The sequence below is a fragment of the Phascolarctos cinereus genome, unplaced genomic scaffold (assembly GCF_003287225.1).
Source record: "Phascolarctos cinereus isolate Bilbo 61053 unplaced genomic scaffold, phaCin_HiC Scaffold_726;HRSCAF=1367, whole genome shotgun sequence".
Classification (NCBI taxonomy): Eukaryota; Metazoa; Chordata; class Mammalia; order Diprotodontia; family Phascolarctidae; genus Phascolarctos; species Phascolarctos cinereus.
The window spans coordinates 217,981,227-217,993,830 of record NW_027556098.1 but is presented as its reverse complement, the minus strand read 5'-3'; the positions used below and the strand labels follow the sequence as shown (position 1 = coordinate 217,993,830).

At 37.0% G+C, this 12,604-nt stretch overlaps 1 protein-coding gene across 2 annotated transcripts in view; it reads right to left on the bottom strand.

The window, feature by feature from the left end:
- TLK1 (tousled like kinase 1) overlaps positions 1–12,604 on the bottom strand; it is a 160,264-nt gene that overhangs the window by 43,942 nt on the left and 103,718 nt on the right. For both annotated transcript variants that reach the window (XM_078146975.1, XM_020990947.2), the window contains exons 9-10: positions 2,411–2,521; positions 2,180–2,316 (exon numbers count right to left, since the gene is read on the bottom strand). In XM_078146975.1, the coding sequence (XP_078003101.1) occupies positions 2,180–2,316; positions 2,411–2,521 (248 nt within the window). The remainder of the gene's footprint in view (positions 1–2,179; positions 2,317–2,410; positions 2,522–12,604) is intronic.

Sequence of the window (12,604 nt, the reverse complement as noted above, 5' to 3'; positions counted from 1 at the left end):
CCTTTGGCAACATTTCTATTATCAGACTACGGACAGACATTCTCAATGATAGATTTGGGTTCCCGTAGGGTGGTGCTTATCTGTTCTTTGAGGTTCCTCAGAATTGCAATGCCCAGTACGTATCAATTCAACTGGGCCAAGCAAGGAAACACCAACCAGATGCCATGGTTTAAAATAAGAAACCAAGAAACTTGGAAGCCATCTTCTGAATTCACTGTATCTCCCCTTTGGAAATTACAATAATGTTCTACAATTTATAGAAAGCATTGAGATGTATAAAATTTGGGGAAAAGTCCTGGCATATTACATTTGTGAAGGGACAGTACAAAAAAACTCCCTGCCTATAACATCCTACCTGAATGTGTTACCTGCCTCACATTTCTCTAAAAAGGAAGGGCGACACTGGTTACCATCGACAGCTGACAGCCCTCAATGACTGCCTCTACCAAAACATGCCAAAGAGTTTGTGTTGCTGAATGATATTGATGAAATCTTTCTGCCTAGTGACTTTCCCAAATGGACAACCATGAGAAAACTAAGAAACAAGAGGCCAACATCCTGTTTGAGAATCTTGTCTTTCCATTTTTACTTCCAACTCCAAATATAACATTTCATCATGGAGGGTTTGCCCCGGAGTGAACAACTTGCAGCATGTATACAGAGAGGCCTACAAACCTTGGAACCATAAGCCAAAGAAAATGATCGGCTTTCCTTTCAATATTACTCAAATTTCTGTCTGCAGAGTACTGAGAGGCTTTGGCCCTCAATTTCATGTTTCCCCAGACATAGCTTTCTTTTACCACTGTAGATATGTTAACCCTAGGGATATTCCCCAAAAACTTCTTGTTAGGGATCACACAATCTAACATTTTTGTCCATTCTTAGGAGGAAAAAATGTTAACCAAGTCATACAGAAGTTATTCCTACAGAATGGGATATAGGTGTTGCCCTTATGATTCCAAGTTAAACGAAGCCCAAGCCTTGGAATCAGGCCTCAGCAATGCCAAAGGAAATCCTAGCCACTTAAATGACTCACTAGCTCAATAATAACCTGACAAAGGCGATAGTGACAGCTACTCAGACTAGATAGTCAACATTTGAGGAACTTCAGAAAAATCCCTGAGAAATTCACTCAGGAAAAGAAGATTGTCCTTGTGCTTAGACTGGCAGTCTTGAGGAATGAAGTCTTATCTACATACATTCTGATGGAAGAACTTCCCTAATTTTTCACTAGTTGGTAAAAATGTGACAAATGAGAAGAGTAAGTCCTGGGAACCAAAAATTTTTTTTTAAATTAGTTCCTCTTTCAGTTTGTCTCTATTATAAAAGAGAGTTTACAAAGGAAAAATAAAAGTGAGATGTAAGTTTGCATCAACACTCCAACCATTCCAGTTCCATCCCTACTACCTTTGTCATGCTCGGTGAATTTGTTTTGAGGTATAGGACTTTAGCCAACAGGTATTTAAAATAAAAAGTGGTTGATGGTTGAATTAAAAAAGCAAAAGAATCATTTTAACCCTTCCTTAATCTATATACTACATGCTGGTTTGATGATATTGATGATATTGATATTGATGAAATCTTTCTGCCCAGTGACTTTCCCAACTGGACAACCATGATGAGAAAACTAAGAAGCATGATTTGGGCTAAACATTAATAGCAAAATGGAGGTTCGAGCATGGATAAAAGATTAGAAAAATCATTGTTATATGAAAATCCCTGAATGGAAAGTTAAGTTCTTCTCTCCCCAACTTACCCTCCAAAATAAAATCTAAAAGCCAAATCACATTACATTTAAGGGAGTCATATTCAAAACCACACATCATCTTCTGTACCTAAAATAAATGTTAACCAAGAAGTATGCTAAAGCTAAAACTGAAATCCAATACCTATGTTTACATTTAGCTGTCAATTGTGCAGAATAATTAAATCTTGCTCATGTCAAAAATTCACATTTTTTTCAAAAGCTAGTTAAAAATAAATGAGGCTTACTCACCATCTTTCAAAAGCATCAGAAGTCAGTATTCTAAATTCAGTTAACTCATTAAAGAAAAATCGCACTGAATTCTATCATTTCATAGAGCAATGCGAAAGAATATATAAGGAAAGTAATTCTAAAAGCTTTAATAACAAAAATCCCCCACACTTATTGGGAATTTTAAAAATAAGAATGACTAACTTCACAAGATTTTGAAAGGCAAAACCATCTGTCCATTGTTCAGTAAATGAAGCACCATGTCTAACTGTTGTAAAATGCCCAAGGCGTAGTCTGTCTTGCATACTCTTCTCCCTGCTTGCCAGTTTTTCTTGTGTGCTCTGGAGAAAAAAAAAATTAATAACTTAGCTTAAAATGAAAAATCTCAAGACATTATTAGTAAAGCTGGGAAAGAGAAGTTCAACTTTAACTTACCTTTTCTATTAAAAGTTTCTTACTCATTGAAATGCATTTATTTAATCTTTCTTTATATTTTTCAAGTAGTTTTTGCTGTTCATCTATTTGACGTCTAAGATCACAGTTAGCCTAAAATGTAAGCAGGAAATGTAAAAACATGCATGAAAAACTTACAATTTTAATGCTGCTACATAATGTACCCAAAGGGAAAAAATAGTACTAAAATATCATACATATGTATATGTGTGTGTGTATATATGTATGCATCTATATATGTATATGTTTCTGACTCATCACCATTTTTTTAATAGATTCAAAATATAAATTTTCTATGTTAAAAGTTTTTGAAAAAAAAAAAACCAAGGACAAGTTGAGACTATATGCACTGCCCTGGAATTATCTTGGGGGGCAAGAGGAGCTACTACAACTATAGCAGGCATTCTTTATCTTTTTCTTTGTCATAGATCCCTTTGGAAGTCTGATGAAGCCTGTCAACCTCTTCTCAGAATAAAATTTTTAAATGCATTAATTAAATAAAATGCATAATATTACAAAGGAAACCAATTATACTGAAAGACAGTTATAAGAATATTTTTTTAAAAACTCCAGATCTACTGCACTGTACACCATGAAAATTAATGTTCCAAATGATGAATCTGATACACTGCCATATCAAAGAGCTAACTTCAACACACTTAACAAAGTAAAGAATTGGATTATAAATACTTCTTTAAAGCTTCCCTTTCCTTAATGGTAAACCTGGATCTTCTCAGGTTTTCTCTACCTCCTCCCAAATGAAGATTACTTCTTTCAGATTTCCCTTGTTACCCAACACTAAATTGTAAGACTGAGAAGAGGGGGCATGACATTTCTTGCTCACTTTAAGGCTACTGCTTCAATAACAACTCCCAACAACATCTCTCTTCTTTTGAAATCAATACTATTTAAAGTCAGTCAATAAGCACTTATTAAGTACCTATTATATGATACTGTGCTAAGAGATGGAGATACAAAGAAAGGCACAATATTCTGAAACATAAGAGGACAGTCCTTGCCCTCAAGCTCACATTTATATGTGTGTGTGTGTGTGTGTGTGTGTATGAATAAGATGTCTCAACCTCACCTAACCCATTTCTGCAACTGTCCAAAACACTACTCCATCATGCTCAATGAATGACTCTTAGCATTCTATTCTCATCATTTTCTTCTACTATAATGCCTACTGTATTCAGTGACTTTAAAATTCACTCTGATGTTTCAAGACCCTGGCCTTACATCACTGTAGAAGAAGAGGTAACATGGTACAGCTGAAAAAGTTATGAACTATATATTGAGTCACATAGTTATACTACATATACTGGTTCTGATTTTTATTACTTATAAAACCACGAGACAATTAATCTCAGTTTTACCATCTGTAAAAACGAGTATATCTGTATGACTTATCTAATACAGACATTGCAAGGAAAGCACTTTATAGTCTGAAAAGTACTATGCAAACATGTGATGGCAGTATTTGGTGCACACATTTCATTCCACTTCAGCCACTCACGACAATGGCCATGTCACACTCGTTCTATAACTAATTTTCTTGAATTATGAAATTTCTAAGATTGTAAGCTTTCATTTCCCCCTGCTGAATTTGCTTCTTACATTCACCAGACCTCCAGCCCTTTTGACTATTTAGTTCCCAGTCCATCAAGATCCTCCTGGCTTCTTTTGTCTCCTCAAAACTAGAAGACGCGGTCATTCACTCCTACGATGCTCCCAACTATCATCCAAGAGTACACTGTTCCTTTGGTCTTCTGCCACAGCTGCCACGTATCAATTCCTAGGTGGTTTTTTTTTTCGCTCCAGCTTCTGGGATGCCACTGTCATAGATGGCTAAATGTCATAAAATGGTTCTAAGGCCACAGTAAATTCATGCTAAATTTAGTGATTCTTAGATTCAGGGAAGGCTAAAGCCAGAGGTAACCTCAGAGATCATTTAGCCCAACTTCTTCCCTTTAAAGATGGGAGAGCATAAATGATTTGCCAAAATCAGTGGAAAAGTCAACACTTGAATTTGATTCCCAAAGATAGTTTTTCTACTATATTTCTCTGACGTACCCTGAAATCCACTCACTCACTTGTTACTGACTTCTTACCTCTTTTCCTCAAAATGGTTATTACAAATCTTTCTCCCTTCTAACAAACTAATTCCATTTCTATCAAGTACCATTTCAGCAGATGACCTTGCCTACTACTTCAGAGAATACAGAAAAGTCAGTCAATGAAATCCCTTAACTTCCTTTTCAAATCAAAACTTTTCACTGTTCTTTGCCTCCTTTGCTCCTCTCTGAAGTAGCCTTACTTCTTCACAAAGACTACCCCTTTACCTTTGCCATTCTATTTCTCTTCTGTGATACTGCATCATCATCCTCTCTTGAATTACATAATTTCTCGCCTGGTTTCTTTCTACTGGCCTACAAACATATTTAAGTTTCCCAATTTTTAAAAAATAATCCTCTCAATCCTGTTATTCCATCAAACCTTCATATTCTCTATTTCCTTCTTTTGCTTCCATCCTCCAGGAGCAGTCTACACTAGTTACCTCCATCTCCTCATCTGCCACTTGTTCCTTAATGCCTAATAATCAGTCTTTCACTCCCACCACTATGACACTATGCTCTCTGAGGTCACCTATGACCTGCTACATGTCACATCCAATGGTCTTTGCTCATACTGTTAACACTGCCTGAAATACAACCATTAGTGAACTTCCTGTTAAAAACCTAGCTCTTATTTATGACCCAATTCAAATATCCTGATCTTCCTAACTCTAACCCCTTCTTCTTTACTACCCTAAGCATTTTGCTTATATATCTCTTGTGGAATGTCAGTATTATTATTTTTGTATACATGTCAAATCCCAGCAAGACTATAAGCTCCTTTGAAGTAGGGATCTATTTATTCATTCACTTTTGAACCTGATCTAACATCACCTTAAATATTAGGTACTCAACAAATGTTTATTAAATCCAAAAAATACACAGAACATCCCATTCTATAAACAATTAAACAGATGGAGATCTACCCTGCCTCCGCCCCACAATAAACAATTTAATGGCATATTGATACCACTACATTTTTAAACATACAGACACTTTATAAAGTTATTATGGGGTCTTATGGTCCTCCATAATCTATTCTCATCTCCTTGTTTCCCATGTTTTTAACACTGATATTTCAAGTTAAAGAAGGAATCTGTTAGAATTAATGTTTCCTCTAAGTTATTTTAAGTTGTGACATATTCTCTTTCAGCTTTTAATCTAAGATCTTATGATATATATGGACCATGTCCCACAAGCAATAAACAATGAAGATTGAATATATTTGTTTTAAGAAAGGGTCAAATACACAGACAACACAACTTCCTACAGTCTCATTCCAACTTCTGAGAAGCCAATCCCCTAGGAGAGGATTGGGGTTTGGCAGAAATTTCACAGCGTTTGATTTCCAGAGAACATCCCAAATAACCTTCAGGTTTCAGTTTGAGGTAGCGAAGACCTGTAACTCCAAGGTGAGATGATTCCATGAATTATAATCCATTCCCAGAAGAATGAATTAACAGTCCTGAAATGATAAGGGAACAAAGGAACAACAGCAGAACTAGAACTGGGGAACCTTTTCTAACATCTGTTTGGAGGAGAGAAGACAACAACTGGGGCTGTGGGAAGAGGGCAGGAAACTGTTCTAAGGCCTCTCTCCCTGTAAACCAGTATGACAAAGGATGATATGTTCTCCAAATGAAAGTGACCATAAAGATCAACTGGTGTGCTAACACTGATATGTGAGTTCAAGTTGTTGGCTTCCAAATTCAAAGTTCTCACCATGATACCCAGGTGGGATCCCACAGAAAATTATCTTCCTCACACTATAAGGCTATCAAATAGCAATTCATTTGAAGAAACTCTTGTAAACTACAAGTAGACCTGGTAAAATTAAGAGGAGGGATATCATAATCAATTAAACAGGTGAAAGGAACACCCCCTCCTGCTCCCCTTTTGATAGCAATATTGTTGTTTAGGCGTTTCAGTCATGTCTGACTCTTTGTGAACTCATCTGGGGTTTTCTTGGAAGAGACACTGAAGTGGTTCGCCATTTCCTTCTCCAGCTCATTTACAGATGAGGAAACTGAGGCAAACAGGGCTAAGTGACTTGCCCAGGGTCACATAGCTATTAAGTGTCTAAGGCCAGATTTTTTTTCTTTTTTAAAATTTATTTTTAGTTTTCAACATTTACTTCCACAAGATTTTGAGTTTCAAATTTTCATCCCATCTCGCCCCTCCCCCCACTCCAAGATGACATGCATTCTGAATATCCCCCTAGTCTGCCATCCCTTCTATCTCTCCCCCACTTCTCTTGTCCCCCTCCCCTTCTACTTTCCTGTAGGGCAGGATAGATTTCTGTACCCCATTTCCTGTATTTCTTATTTCCCATTTGCATGTGAAAACTTTTTTTTTAAACATGTATTTTTAAAACTTTGGTTTCCAAATTTTTCTCCCTTCCTCCCTCCCCACCTACCCTCACAGAAAAGGCAAGCAACTCAATACAGGATATACATGTGCAGTTATGCAAAACACTTCCACTGTAATCATGTTGTGAAAAACTAACTCTATTTCCCTTAATCCTATCCCTCCCCCATTTATTCTAATCTTTCTTTTGAACCTATCCCTCCTCAGAAGTGTTTCTTTCTGATTGCCCCCTTTCCCAATCTGCCCTCCTCTCTATCATTCTCTTGCTCTCTTTTCCTCTTCTTTCCCTATTTTCCTGTAGGGTAAGACAGATTTCCATACCCAATTGAGTGTGTATGTTATTCCCTCCTTAAGCCAAATCCTATGAGAATAAGATTCACTCATTCCTTCTCACCTTCCCCTGTTTCCCATTCACTGTAACAGCCTTTTATTTTCTGGGGGGTTTTTTGTGACATAATTTACTCCGTTCTACCTCTCCCTTTCTCCTTCTCCCAGTATAATCCTCTCACCCTTTAATTTTATTCTCCAGATATTACCCCTGCATCTTCAACTCACCCTGTGCCCTCTCTATCTATCTATCTATCTATCTATCTATCTATCTATCTACATACATTTAATTTTTTCCCTCCAACTACCCTAATACGGACAAAGGTCTCATGAGTTATAAATATCATTTTTCCATGCAGGAATGTAAACAATTCAACCTTAATAAGTCTCTTATGATTTCTCTTTCTTGTTTACTTCTTCATGTTCCACTTGAGTCTTGTATTTGAAAGTCGAATTTTCTATTCAGCTCTGGTCTTTTCATCAAGAATTCTTGAAAGTCCTCTATTTCATTGAATGTCTATTTTTTTCCCCTGAAGAATTATACTCAGTTTTGCTGGGTAGGTGATTCTTGGTTATAATCCTATCTCTTTTGCCCTCTGGAAAATTACATTCTATGCCCTCTGGTCCCTTAATGTAGAAGCTGCTAAATCTTGTATTATCCTGATTGTGTTTCCATAATACTTGAATTGCTTCTTTCTGGCTGCTTGTAATATTTTCTCCTTGACCTGGGAACTCTGGAATTTGGCTACAATATTCCTAGGAGTTTTCCTTTGGGGATCTCTTTCAGAAGGAGCTTGGTAGATTCTTTCAATTCCTATTTTTCCCTCTGGTTCTAAAATATCAGGGCAGTTTTCCTGGATAATTTCTTGAAAGATGATGTCTAGACTCTTTTTTTGATCATGGCTTTCAGATAGTCCAAAACAGACCAGGCACAGGGGTGTGGAGCCAAGAGAGTGGAGTGAAAGCAGTGACTTGCTTCAGCTCTCCCCCAAACCCCACCAAATACCTATTAAAAAATGGCTCTAAATAAATTCTAAAGCAGCAGAATCCACAAAAACAGTGAAACAAATTTCCAGCCCAAGACAACCTGGATGGTTAATCAGAAAGGTATATTGTGCCGGGCTGGGAGAGGGGGGCACTGGCGCACAGGCCACAGTGAACCTGAAGCAGGCCTCAGAGGACTGAATCACAGGCAGCTGTGGCGGTTTCCAGACCTCTCAACCCAGGAACACCAAAGACAACTTAGAAGGTCAGTGGGAAAAGTCTGTTTCTGCGGTGAGAGAGAAGCTAGGTCTCAGCCGTAGTTCTTGAGCACAGCCCTGGGGTGGTGGCTGCCTCCTGAGCTTCTGGCCCACTGACTGAGGGGGAATCCAGTGGCTGACCAGAGGGGGATTGCAGGGATCTGTTTGCCAGTGCTGAGGCAGGAATCTCTTGCTTTGCCTGTGCTTGGATCTGGGTCACAGTTCTGAGGGGCAGTCTGGGGCAAGGAGGAGCACTGGCGTGGTGGAGCTTGTAGTGTCGGTGCAGAGAAAATCCTCCTCACAGTTCCAAGACAGAAAAGAGTGCTTGTGGTCAGTCATAGATCAAAGCACAGGCCAGGAAAGGATTAAACACCTCACCTCTTATCATACCACCTTGGATGAAATGAAAATTTACAGGTCCCTAAAAAGTATCTCTGAAAACAGCTGCAGAAACCCCTGAAGCTTGGGACAGTACATTCTCCATATTGAAAGCAGACTTCTACCTTAATAAAGAGTTTAAACTCAGGTAATTGGCTAGGAACATGAGCAAACTGTACAAAAAAGAGTCAGACCATAGAATCTTTCTTTGGTGACAGAGAAGATCAAAACATACAATCAGAAGAAGACAACGACAAAGTCAAAGCTCCTACATCCAAAGCCTCCAAGAAAAACATGAATCAGTCCCAGGCCTTGGAAGAGCTCAAAAAGGATTTCGAGAAGCAAGTAAGAGAAGTAGAGGAAAAACAGGAGAGAAATGAGAGTGATGCAAGAAAATCATGAAAAACAAGTCAACAGCTCACTAAAGGAGACCCAAAAAATACTGAAGAAAATTACACCTTAAAAAAATAGCCTAACCCAAATGGCAAAAGAGGTCCAAAAAGCCAATGAGGTGAAGAATGCCCTAAAAAGCAAAATTGGCCAAATGGAAAAGGAAGTCCAAAAGCTTACAAAGAAAATACTTCCTTAAAAGTTATAATAGAGCAATGGGAAGCTAGTGAGCTTATGAGAAATCAAGACACTGTAAAACAAATCCAAAAGAATGAAGTTGGAAAACAATGTGAAATATCTCACTGGAAAAACAACTGACCTGGAAAATAGATCCAGGACAGAGAATTTAAAAATTATTGGACTAGCTAAGACCAGATTTGAACTCAAGAAGATGAATCTTCCTGACTTCAGGCCATCTACCCACTGTGCCACCTAGCTGCCCCCAAAAGCAGTATTAGACGTTTATTATTTTGTTGTAGTCTTTTCTTTGTGAGATTTTGAAAATCAATTCCTGAATGCCTTTAAAACTGTGTTATGAATAGCACAAATTTATGTATTTTGGTGCACATGTGCTTGCCAATCTTAAGGCCCACTGATATTACTTCATTGTTTACATTAAATATTGAGAATGGTGAAGTTCAATAGCTACAGGTTCCACAACTATTTCTAATGAGACTAGACTCAAGGTGAAGTGACAGTGAATCTACACCATTTCAAATCTATTTGTCACACTTTCAGTTTTATCTACAAATTCTGGGTGAAGATGACATGACATAGGTGGGGGGTTTGATGCCAAGTGGGCTGGAGGAATGTTTTCACCTCAATTACTTTTCATTATTTCATAAGGAGTACTACACGCTCCTCTATCACCTGGTTCTATAATGCTTCTCAAACCATTAAATCTCATATTTAAAGCAGGCAGTAAGTGATACAACGAGAGGAACAAGACGTAAGTGTGTGTCCTAGATGTTTACTAGCTGTGTGGCCGTGGGCAAGTCACTTAAGCTCTCTCAGCCTCGTCTCTAGAATGGGCGCACCTCCCTCCTAGAGTTGTTTGGGGATCAGATAACACGTTCCATGCTTTACAAATCTTAAAGTACCATATAAATGTTAATTATTATTACTCCAAAGCAGTATTTCTCTTGGCTACTAAATGGGTCTAGCTATCTAGAAGATGAAAGGTACATGGAAGGAGGAAGTCTCTGTTTTTTATCCTCACTATTAAACTTCTCTAAGAAACAGTGACAAAATCATTGTTTCTACTTCTGCCAATTTTCCATCTTTGGAAGTGATGGCCAATTTAAATAGGCCCAGTTGATGTCACTGTAATTGCAGACAATGTTTTCTAATCTTTATCTTTTCTTATAAATTTGGTATTGAGTTTAACATTTAACTAATCAATGAACTGACTAGACAAAGATAGCTAATTTGGAAGTGACTTTCATATCAGCAATATATCTTTTCCTGTCCATTAAGACACATGGAAATTAAACTTCTGAATAATCTAGAGCCTATGGCCTGATTTTTTAAAAAAATCCCTAATCATATATGTTCCAAAATAATTTATGATCTCTATCATGTCCTTAAATACAAATTTCCATGTACCAAAATAATGGTTGATAGTTTAAGAGGTATTTTATCAAATTTTGCATAAAATTTATTCAATTTTTCAAACTTTGCAAAAGATATTGGCACAAAAACTGTAATCATCTTAATGGTAGTCTTTTTGCTTATGTTCATCATAAGACTGCAAAGCAAAATAACCAAATAATGCACAAAATGATTCCCTCTGAAACCGTGATGGAACCAGCCTCTCAGATACCTTTTAATCCATTTCTCTTGGGAGAGCTGGCGGATGTGGAATCTTTATCCAATGACCAACAAGGGGACACTGAAGGAACTGAATCTTATCAATCTTAATATTCTTACTATAAACAAAACCATTAGAGGAGAGTTGCAGTTAAATGGGAGGATGACTCAAAGGTTCTCTTTGGAGAGATAAATAAACAAGTTAGCAGAATAGGTTTTATCATGCACACAAAGGGAACCAAAAATATCATTTCATAGGATATTTGGTATTCTTTTATTGCAATACTCATAAGTATTCACAAAAAATTACAATTAAAAATAACAGTAACTTGTGCATCAACTGCTGTTGCAGAGAATTAAAAGGTATAAGAAAGAATTCTATGAAGAACTCATTAAGATCCTTCCAATTAAATCAACACACACTATGATAACTGGTGCTTTAACACAAAGGTGGGAATAGGTATAGGTGGTAAGAAATACATTGGAAAATATGGATCAAGAAAAAAGAGAGAAGGCAATGATGTATAATCTATATAGAAGCCTTACTCCTATACATAACTTTTAAGAAAAGCATCTCAAGGTACTGGATGTGGCAAACATGCAATAACATTACCCAAAAAAAAAGCAACTGGTTATAATTTAACAGACCAGAAATATCTTATTACTGATGTAGGTATCACTCTTGAATCAACCGTCTGTGTATAGTCAGATCACTTCTTAGAGCAAAGATCAAAATTAATACAAAGCTAGAGAAAAAAATGAATATGAGAAAAAGATATTGTATGTAATGAAAAAATTCCAACTTGATCTATTTAAACATTTTACTGATGATAAAATATGGGTTATGGGCGGGCGGCTGACATGGATTACAATAATTTCATTTAGTTCAACTAATGTAAATCAAGTACAACAATAAGGAGAACAGACAGGGGCTACTAGGTGGCACAGTGGATAGAGTACCAGTCCTGGAATCAGGAGGACCTGGGTTCAAATCTGGTCTCAGACCAGACACTTGACACTTACTAGCTGTGTGACCCTGAGCAAGTCACTTAGCCCCAAATGCCTCACCAAAATGCAATAAATAAATAAAAAATAAGGAAGCACAGAAGATAATAAAAAGGACTTGAGTTAACAAAGATTTAACTTACTTGACAAGCAGAGAAATATGATAACTAAAGGCAATACTAATTTAGAATATAAACTTATTTATAAAATCTTAGGGAGAAGGAAGTTAGATTATGTGCAATATCACCTTATAAGTCAGAGAAAAGTAGCAGAGGTGAAAATAAGTTTAAGGAAAGGTTGAAGAGCTGACCCTAGAGGCATTTAAGGATGAATATGGAGAAAAACAACAGATTAATCTGCAAAGATTACAAACTCTTTTGCCCATCAAGTAAACAGATTCACTCCACTTGGACTCTAATACCAGTCCTAAAGAGGAGGTACAATTGGCACTAAAGGGATCAAAGACAGGAAAAGCAGCTAGTTAGATTAAGTGTACAGATACTGATAGTGAAGGTGAAAATGTTTCAGGAAATTGAGAGAATAAT